At 32.3% G+C, this 11,059-nt stretch overlaps 1 protein-coding gene across 1 annotated transcript; it reads right to left on the bottom strand.

Moving 5' to 3' along the window:
• Nucleotides 1-3,907: 3,907 nt before the first annotated feature.
• LOC110777480 (glucan endo-1,3-beta-glucosidase 11) lies at nucleotides 3,908-6,989 on the bottom strand. The gene is made up of 3 exons (XM_021982087.2): nucleotides 6,749-6,989; nucleotides 5,595-6,637; nucleotides 3,908-4,783 (listed from the first exon to the last, which is right to left on the bottom strand). The coding sequence occupies exons 1-3, from the start codon at nucleotides 6,816-6,818 to the stop codon at nucleotides 4,697-4,699; spliced, it is 1,200 nt and encodes a 399-aa protein (XP_021837779.1). The 5' UTR covers nucleotides 6,819-6,989; the 3' UTR covers nucleotides 3,908-4,696.
• Between the last annotated feature and the right edge of the window lie 4,070 nt (nucleotides 6,990-11,059).

The following is an 11,059-nucleotide window of genomic DNA, read 5'->3' as shown; positions in this document are numbered from 1 at the left end:
GTTAGCTTTAGAAGAATTTAAAAATAGATATCCAAAATTATCCTTGAGTCGGTTAGCCTCTTCGATCCTCATATATATGACCAAACAAGATGTCCCATATGGACTTCCTTGACGGTTGGTGATGAGGAGGTAAACAAGATTACATTCACATCATGGAGAACGTGAGCACGAACAAGTTTGTTGTCGTTCTCCTTCTTTGTCAATGCTTCGGCCGCCTTCCTAACACCCTCTACGGTGAAAGTGGAATCTGGAGTTACCGTCTTGCTTGCTTCAATTGTTTCGATCACATCCTCATAGAGCACATAATCTATTACAAGTTGCTCAAAAAAGATAAATAGTTTTTGTGACCATCTCTTATAGTTCTTGCCATCAAGCGGCTCCAACTTGGGGAGGTCGGGACGAGTCTTGTTCAACATAGAGTTATTCATGACAATAGACATAATCTTGTTATCAAATTGTTGTATTTAGAGGTTTTCAAGGCTAAAATATAGAACAAGAAAGTAGAAAAATCTTACAGTTTTTTTTGTACCGTGGTAACCAAACCACTGCCTTGAAAACGAGATTTGGTGCAACAAGGGTGCACAATTGTATTCGCGGATTCGTTCCCTAATATTTACACAAATCTCAAAACATAATGACACTCTTGGGTGTCAGATGGAGTCACTATAACTTATGTCCAAATGAGAGAAAAGAAGAAGAGAGAAAGAGATAACCAAAGAGTGTATTTCTAAAGCCAGAAAAGCAAGTATTATAAGACTACGTGGAGGAGTCAAAACAGTTCAAAAAAGCGAAAGAACTTAAGTGAATTCAACGACAACAATCCATTGGATTAATGTTGACAATGAAGATCGAGTTGGTAACCACCTCTTAATCAAGAGGAATAACTACAAAAAGACTCAACACAATCAGAAGAATTAAACCCCTTCAACCATAATTAAAAGAGATGTTACGAAAGAAATCACGAGGAACCAAAGCAAACGTACAAAAGTACGACTTTTGGTCTCCACCCGATCGGGCAACCTCTACTCGATCGGGCGCTCGTTCAACAAACCAAAACCTCTTTAATTTTCGGTCGGGCGCGATATCAACAACAAAATACTAAGTCAATTCACCCGCTCAGAAGAAGTAACCATCCCGTTACAATTTGCATGTGCGCCCGATCGGTGCCAAATTCCCCCTCCCAATCAGACGGGCCTTTTTCAAGCTTTACTTCCATCATATGTTAAAATAAGTTCCTCTAGCCAAACAAAAGTTAGCTTAATTAGCTGCATTTTATGTACCATTAAAGCAACGCTCCAACCAATTCTTTCTCCCTCCTCTCCCTCCCCTCAACTTGATTTATGTGTTTGGTTTTTTCACCTTTATAACAAAAGTATATGAACAATGAAGATGAAAATGTCCACCACAAATGATAAAGCTACTTGATCATGTGATGATAAACCCGAAACTCATAACCAACCATGTTACCCCAACCTTAAAGCTTAACTAACAAACAAACAGCCGAGCTACAATACCACCTTATACATAAATCATAGGCCTTTAATTTTCTCGAATTTAATCATATCAATCATCAAAACCTTAACAACATTATCCCATCCCTAATCGATCGATCTTTACCCCTTACAAAAGTGCTTACTTCATTGGTTAATTACATAATTAATAATCTATAAACCATCACTATAAAAATTTGTAACTTTTATGACAACCTAATAAGGACGGGTAAAAATCCCGTCGCAAAAGGACTTTTGGGACAGATATAACAACCCAACAAAGACGGGAACAACCGCCGTAAATGTTTTTTACGACGGGTTAATGACGAGATTTTCCATTAACGACGACGACCCCCTTTTAAGACGGGTTCACGACGGAAAATCCTATCGTTAATCAATAATTATTGACCTTTAGCGACGGAATTTCCCGTTGTTAATAGTACAATTTCTTGTAGTGCATATAATTTTTATTATATAGGCAAGCTTTAATTTTTTGTTACACCTTAAATATCTAAAAAGCTTACTTGATTCCGAAGGTGAAGAAACAATTTGATGTATTATACTCCGTATGAATTATGTTACATGAAGAACAATTTGTTGTATAAGAAACAATTTGATGTATTATACTTCCTCCATTCCGCAAATATCGCACCATGTTGACTTTTACACTATTTATGTTGTGCCTTGACCATCTTTTGTAAAATATACGTAAAAAGTATATATGTAATCATGTACACTACAAGAAATTGTACTATTAACGACGGGAAATCCCGTCGCGAAAAGCCAATAATCGTTGATTAACGACGGGATTTCCTGTCGCGAACCCGTCATAAAAGGGGGCCGTCGTTAATAGAAATCCCGTCGTAAATTCGTCGTAAACCCGTCGTAAAAGACATTTGTGACGGTTATTCCTGTCCCCAAATTCTTATATGAGACTGTCCTCCCCATCAATTGATGGTGAGACCAGTTCACACTTGCGAATTTAGGTATGTTACTTCTATAGTTTAGACATGTTACTTTTTTTTTATAATTTTAGAGGAGGTACTTTTTTTAGTTTAGGTATGTTATTTCTATAGTTTATACATGTTACTTTTTTTATATGGAGTAGTTTTAGGAGAGATACCTTCTTAGTTTAGGTATGTTGCTTCTATAGTTTAGACATGTTACTTTTTTATATAATTTTAGAGGAATTACTTTTTTTAGTTTAGGTATGTTAATTCTATAGTTTATACATGTTACTTTTTTTATACGAAGTAGTTTTAGGGGAGATACCTTCTTAGTTTAGGTATGTTACTTCTATAGTTTAGACATGTTACTTTTTTTTTAATAATTTTAGAGGAGGTATTTTTTTTAGTTTAGGTATGTTACTTCTATAGTTTAGACATGTTACTTTTTTTTTATACGGAGTAGTTTTAGGGGAGGTACCTTTTTAGTTTAGGTATGTTACTTCTATAGTTTAGACATGTTAGTTTTTTTTATATGGATTAGTTTTAGGAAAGGTACCTTTTTAGTTTATGTATTACTTCTATAGTTTAGACATGTTACTTGTTTTTATAATTTTAGATGAGGTACTTTTTTAGTTTAGGTATGTTCCTTCTATAGTTTAGACATGTTACTTTTTTTTATACGGAATAGTTTTAGGGGAGGTACCTTTTTAGTTTATGTATGTTACTTCTATAGCTTAGACATGTTACTTTTTTTTTATATAAATTTAGAGGAGGTACTTTTTTAGTTTATGTATGTTACTTCTATAGTTTAGATCTGTTACTTTTTTTTGTAGTTTTAGGGGAGGTACGCTATTGGTTTCGCGCTCGTCACACGATCAAGTTGATGGTGTGACTGGTCTCATAGGAGACGCGCTGATTCCCGTCATTGTTTGATTCTTAGCCCCGTCGCAAAAGGCTTTTGCGACGGGATTTTTGACCCGTCGTAATTAGGTTGTCGTTAAAGATACAAATTCTTGTAGTGATTGGAAGTAGGTCGACATAAAAATGTTAGCCTGGTTGCATGTGCACCACGTTGGCTGATGTGGGATGTACATAAAACAATCCATCAATCCTCATCATAGTGTGATGAATATGAGATCATTCACAGTCCTTGGTTTTCTTAAAGCAGCAGTTATCAAAAGCTTCTTTCATAAAAGTTAGCTAATGCTGACGGGTTTTAGCCAGATTAAAGAATAAAGTTAAGGCCGTCAAAGGTCCAAACTTTTTTTACTTTATTATGTCATGTTAATTGTAATTAATTCCTAATTTAACGCAAACCAAGTATATTCTTAGAATTACAATATCTAAATACGTTGAAAAGAACAAACTTTTCAAACTTTTGTGGCGTTAATTAATTCACTCTCATGGATTCCACGTCCTAAAAGTGAAGATACAATTTGATTCAAATCAATTGGAACAAAAGAATTGCCTTTACTTATATTTAATTCAACAAATTTTATATGTACAATACAACAATATATTACATTTGGGTGCAAAATAATACTTTTGTCCCGCATCATAAAAATAATTACAAGATAACTCGTATATTTGTACAACATAATTAGTCACCCTAAATTTAATAAAATAAGTGTAATAAAAAGCTAATTTTTATATGAACCCGACTGATTAAATCTTATGTTCTTTATGAATACACGAATCCGGTGTTTACATAACCCCACCCAATAAAATGTTTTGTAATTCAATAGTACATTTGTTTGACTAGTGACTTAATATGGGGTGAATCATACATCCTACATATATAAAATAAAAAAGAATGTTTTTTCGAAGAAATACGGATAAGGGAAATATTTGACCCCATAAAGTAAGTAAAGGTGCTTGACTATGCCCAACAAAGACACCCATCATAATCTGGTTGTTCTGATTTTAAAAGAACATGGGGTGCATTCTTCAATTTTTTGATCGTATCCTGGAGCTGTTTTTCCTTGTGTTGTCCAAGCTTGTAAAAAGTTGGTGAAAAAGAAACCAACTTTTTCAAGCCAATTAATTTGTAAATCTCTAAGAAATATTATCTTGAAATCTCTTCATCACCTTCAATTAACTGTGCCGAATGTTGATATCCCGAATTTAAAATCCTGATTTTGCCTTTTTTTTCATGTAGTGACAGGACACGACCTAGCTAGCTATACGATGAATTTGGTACAGAATAAAATTTCAGATATTTACACATAATCTTGCCTTGAATTATCGAAGATGAACTTGTTATGTTGGTCTTCTCATTAAAACTTGGAAAGCGAGCAAAACTACATACATCCAATAAACCAAGCATTGATATCCCTTAAACGTTTCCTGTATAACAAATCACGTGAATAGGTGAAAATGTGTCTTTTAGGAAAATAATTTAAGGTAAAAGACAAAAAAATAAAAAATTAGATAGAATATGCATATCACTATTTCATGATCATGCTACTGTAATCATGTTTGTTAACAAATAACATAACAATTATATGTATAGAGTTTAGTGTCCATGCATCATTGTTGTGCATTATACCTACTTCGTCCATCATTGCTTACAATATGGACGGTGCTTCCTTTGTTAATTACTTGGCTCAGTTTCTTACTCTCTTTGTCCCTTATTAATTGCAATTTTAACATAACGTTTTTATTTAGTCATTTTTTTAAAAAAGTTGAGTTCATACCCACTTATATACCCAGTCATTTTAGATGAAATATTTTCGGATATCAGATATGTGCTTACAAATGCATATCATAGCAAAAGACAAAATAGGAAAAAAGACAAAAAAGAAATTGAATGATAATCTTGTTTTTACAGAGTGGTACTCTTGTTAACATAAATGATACTTTTTTTTTGTCTTTTAGTTATTTGTCTTTTAGCAGATATGTGCATTCACATATATGATATCTGGAAAAACAACCCCGTAATTTTATCCTCTCAAAGTTTCCGCTAATGGATTTACTATATCTTTGTGTTGGTTCTCTTAAAATTAACTTGGTGACATTTCCTTGGATAGCAAGTTAAAATAAATTAATAACGTACTTCTAAGTTAGATTTCCTAAAGAAGCAATGAATCTATGATTTAATGAATCAAGACATTTAAGAAATGTAGAGAAATAATTAGAATAGAGAAGAATGTTTTACCTTAGAGGCAGAAGATGTCAAAGAGATGGATGTAGAAGGTTTAGAAGAATGTTCATGATTAGCTAAAGAAGTTAGACCAACATTGTAAGCCATTGTACCATCAGGCTGAAACAAGCCATAATGTCTTTCAGAAGTGGGACCAGGCTTCAAATCTTCATTGAATAGAGCAAACACATAAACTTCAAGCCTATTATTTGGTCTCAAAGGAGTTCCCTCATGAGCCATTTGCCTTGTTAACAAATTCTTGTTATAAGTTGCTGCATTTTGTACTGTTGCCCCTATCTCATTTGTGTCACCCATTGAAGGCCACCCAGTTTCGGAAACTCTCACATCCAACCCACCGTGACCCAACCGCCAAAGGGCAAAAATAACTGCATCAACTTGAGCATATAACATGTTGTCATAATGCAGTTTTGTGTATGGATCAACCATTCCAGCGTTCGGGTTGAATAAAACATAGTCCAGTTGGATACGGGTGGGGTCATCCTTGTAAGCAAAATAAGGGTACGCGTTAACCCAAAAGGGTGAATTAGTAGTTTGTAAGAAGCGCAAAAATTGGGTGAGTACTCCTGTTAATTCAGGCTTGAAAGCCCCGGCAGATGGCGGGTAAGATTCTTGTAGGACTCCTGCTGATGTAGGCGAAAAAACTTGGATAAACGAGCTGAGGCCGAGTTGAACAAGCGCCGCATGTACACTAACCATTGCTGGTACAACGTAGTTGGTTAACGAAGTGTCACCATCGGTAAAAACCTCGTTTCCAACCGATATACCGGTAATATTGGTGGCCGGGTAATAGGGTTTAATATGACTAGTAACCCATTGAAGAGCTTGTTGAGGGTTCATCAGGGTTACTAACATGTTATTCTCCACCGTTACAATAAGTTCAACACCAGAGTTAGCGAACGTTGTTAATACTTGAGGATTCGTATCGTAGATTCTTGCCTTGGTAAGCCTCACTGATGTCATTAGGGATAAAACTGTTGCCGGCGGGGGTAGATTGTTAGCTACTTGCCCGTAGTTTATTCCTAGAGACGAAACCATTCCTGAAACGTACAGTACGTTAACAACCAACAATTCATTTAATTAATATGCGAAAATATATTAATAATAAAGAAAGTGTAATAATAGGGAATTGAGAACCTAACTAGGATTACCTGAAATGGAGAAAGAGAGAACAAACAAAACATGGAGGAGGGTACTTATTGTATAACCAAATAACTTCATTTTTTTAAAAAAACGAAAAAGAGGAGGGAGAATAAGAAGGTGTTTGGGGGGTGTGTGTGGGGGAAGGAAGGAAGAAAGGGGAGAGAAGAATAGAGAAGAGGTGGAGTATATATAATAATTTTAATGTTGTGGGAGAATTCTTTTCTTTACTTGTTCAAAAAATTTGGACGTAAGCTCACAGAAGGGTTACCCAAGAATTTTGGAGTTTTAGTAGAGCTAGCTTGCCTTGACAATATTGTTTTTCAGTCATTTATTTCTATGGATCTAGTCATATTATGTTCCTACACTATCATTTTCCTTTATTTCTTTTCTTATCTTAATTTTAATTAAAAATTAAATACATTGCATGTTCCTACACGGATTAATATATTTTTTTCAAAAGTATTCCATCCGATTTTTAATAATCGCTCCGGTGTGACCGACATATAATTTACGCAATTTAATTGACTTATTAATTTATTAGGTATTACGTGGTAGACTGTTACTCCCTCCGTATTTATTTAAGGGATACACTTGGCCGGGCACGGGTATTAAGAAGAATAAAGGAATGAAATAAAATAATAAAGCAAGTGGGGTTGGGTAGATTTTTAATAAATAAATAAGTGGGGACCATGCCGTTTGGGGGGGGGGGGGTGGGAGGTGGGATAGGTTACTGAAATTATTTGTTTAATAGGATGGTGGGTCATAGGGTAAATTAGATGTATTATTTAATTAGATGGTGGGGTTGATAAGTTACTAAAAATGACAAGTGTATCTTTTAAATAAATACGGCCGGAAAAGGCAAGTGTATCCCTTAAATAAATACGGATGGAGTAGTTGATAGTGGAGTATTCTTTTTAATATACTCCTTCTGTCCCTTAATACTCGACTTGTTTTGACTTTTTGTACTATTTACATAATTCACTTTGACCCTATTTTATTTCTAGTATATGAAACAAATTTTAGTATATAATATATTGTTGGATTCATCTTAATATATATTTTCAAGATATTAATATTTTTATAAGTTTTTATAATATGTAGTTAAAGAAATTGGTGGTCAAAGTTGTGCATTGACAAGCGTGTCCAGTCAAAACAGGTCGAGTATTAAGAAACGGAGGGAGTAGTTAGTGAAAAATGAGGGTTAGACAATAAAAACTTTTTTTTTAATATACTCATCATTGGACAATAAATACTTTTGAAAGGTTTTTAAACTCTAATCAATTAAGGAGAAAATAGAATTTTTTAATAACTCTTTCTTTATAATGTACAACTAAGAATTTGATCTATAGTCAGTATCTCTTAAAAACTGATCTTTTTTTCTCTAATTTTGTCTTTCTATATAAAAAATCCGCAATTTAACAATAGTCTCCTTCCAACCCCATATTTGTCTTTGAATAACAAAAAATATTATTCTACTACCTACGTTTCATAAATATCTTTACGATTTTATTTGCAAAAATAACAAAGCTTGTTGAATATAATAAACATGGATACAATAAGAGAAATGTGTAAAAATGTGGGTGGGTGTAAAAAAAAAGAATATAGTTAAAGAAATTGAGTAGAAAATTGTAAATATTGTGGGATAAAAAGGGTAAGGTAGTAAATTTTCATGTCCAAAAATAGAATAAAGCAAAGTGTAAAAAGCAATATAAAACGGACTAGAACGGAAGATCGAAAGATCATTTTGAAACGGAGGTAGTATCAACTATATACTTGTATTACGTAATTGCGGCCCACAACATCTCTAATGTTATGATCATGATTATATTTATAGTTTCTTTATCCAAAAAAATAAGTAGTCGAAGAGCATTTTCTATTCATTGTAAAATTGTACTTTGTAGCATATAGTAAACTCTACTACTAACCAAAACTTATGTGAAGGTCTACTTATAGAGTTATAGCTAAAAAATGTCAAACATAATTAGGGAGGCAAATATTTATCATGTCAAAGTCATTATCTACTCTTATTTGAATTTGTTGATTTATAGATCTCCATAAGTCTGGAGTATTTGATTTCAAATTAATGTTTTAGTTGGTTTAATATTTATAGTACTTTTGTATCCTTTGTAATTTTCAAATTTTAGAATAAATTGTAAATCTCAATTTTTTTATCCGTCGGAGTTTAATGATGACTTAATTATGTGGCACAATTAATTGACAAATATCTACCGGGCACCCCATGTGTCAACATGGCACAATATTTTTTTCAATTCTAAAATAAACTAGCTAGTTTATGAGCCCGTTCAAAGAACGGGCGGGTATATATGGTTATTTAATCGTCTTTCTAAGTTTTAATTTTATTGAGCTCGTGATTTTAGTGAAAATATATGATTTAAATAGAGGCAGAATTTGATTGTTAAAATATTACATAAATTAAATAGTAAATTAATATTGAGTCTTAAAGGGGAGATAGAGTGGAAGATGTTAAATGAGTAAATTGGTGAATTGATGTTGCATGAGGAAAGAGGAGTGGAAGAGGCGGTTGGAGTTATAAAATAAAGCAAAACAAAAAAAAATAGAAAAAAAAACCAAATGGGATGGATGAAAGAAGAGATGACACGTGTCATCTAATCAAATGTGGTTTCGCTTTTTAAATACTAGGTATAGATTAGAAATCTTATTCCTTATTGGTCGAACCTAATGATTTCCTATGCGACGCTTTAATAGCTCAGCAAATATGTCCCATTTACTTATATATATATATATATATATATATATATATATATATATATATATATATATATATATATATATATATATATATATATATATATATATATATATATATATATATATATATATATATATATATATATATATATATATATATATATATATATATATATATATATATATATATATATACTAAATTTTTCCCGTGCGATGCTCGAATTTTATTAAATTGTTAAGTTCAAATAAAACTCCTATATATACAAACTGATATATTTTATATTAGATTAGATTAGTTTTTCATTTTGGATTGAATTTCATTTTAGATTTATTTTTTAATTATTAGAGTGTTTGATTTTGATGAAGTTGTATTTGCGTAATATTAGTATTTAAATAATAACAATATCTACGTGACACTCGACTTTTTTAATTTAAAAATAATTTCGAAATCTTATTTTTCATTGGCAGAAACCATTAGATTTCATACGAGGCGCTCTAATATTGAATTATTGTTTGATTTTGTATTGAATTTTATTTTATTTTATTTTAGACTAGTGTTTGATTTTGGATGAATTTTATTTAAGATTTTTTTTAATTATTAGAGTGTTTGATTTTGGATGGAGTTGTATATATTAGTAATTAATTAACTAAAATATATATGTGGCGAATAACTAATTATCTACGTGACACTTAATTTTTTTAATTCAAAAATAAATTAGAAATCTTATTTTTCTTTGGTCGAAACCATTAGATTTCCTACTTGACGCTCTAATAATTCAGTAGTATTTTATGCATACGCGTGCGCGGATTTTAGAATGCATGTAAACCAAAAATAATAAATCAATATTTATTATCATAGAATGACTAACTCTTTATTTATTTTTCAAGAAAGTATTTTAACCAATGGTTTAATACCTATTGAAAGATTTCATCACAAATGTGAAGGAAATAATGCCCTTGGTCCAAGTATGCATTCTATGTTAAGTCTAATAAGTGCGGTTCAGTATTAATTAACAAGTTAATAATTCAGTGAGATCAAGTGAGCTGAATGCCTAGCTAGAGGCCGCTTCAGTTCAAGTGGAATTAATGATATTAATCCACAGCTTACTCTTGACTGAACTCGTAGGGTCACACAAATAGTACGTAAACGGATCAAGTATTTAATGGCATTAAATACTCCATCTATGGATATTCGGAATCGACGGATCTTGGTTTCAGTGGGAGCTGAGATCGTCACAGGCAAGAAATAAATGCTCCGAAAACGATGATATTATCGGAAACGGAAATATGGATCGTATCGGAAATATAAATATTATCCAAGTCGTAGATGTTTCCGGAAACGGAAACATGGTACGTATCGGAAAATATTATCGGAAATGGAAATATTGCCGGAATCGGAAATATTGCCGGAAACGGAAATATTGTCATAATCGGAAATATTGTCGGAATCGGAAAATAATTCCGGAAACGGAAATATTAAATATTTGTTCGAAACGGAAATTAATTCCGGAATCGGAAATATTAAATATTGTTCGTATCGGAAATGAATTCCGGAATCGGGAAATTAATCGGAAGCGTATCGTACGAAT

The sequence above is a fragment of the Spinacia oleracea genome, chromosome 5 (assembly GCF_020520425.1).
Source record: "Spinacia oleracea cultivar Varoflay chromosome 5, BTI_SOV_V1, whole genome shotgun sequence".
NCBI classification, from domain to species: domain Eukaryota; kingdom Viridiplantae; phylum Streptophyta; class Magnoliopsida; order Caryophyllales; family Amaranthaceae; genus Spinacia; species Spinacia oleracea.
Note: the sequence above shows the minus strand (reverse complement) of the source record. Positions and strands in the feature narration are given on the sequence as shown.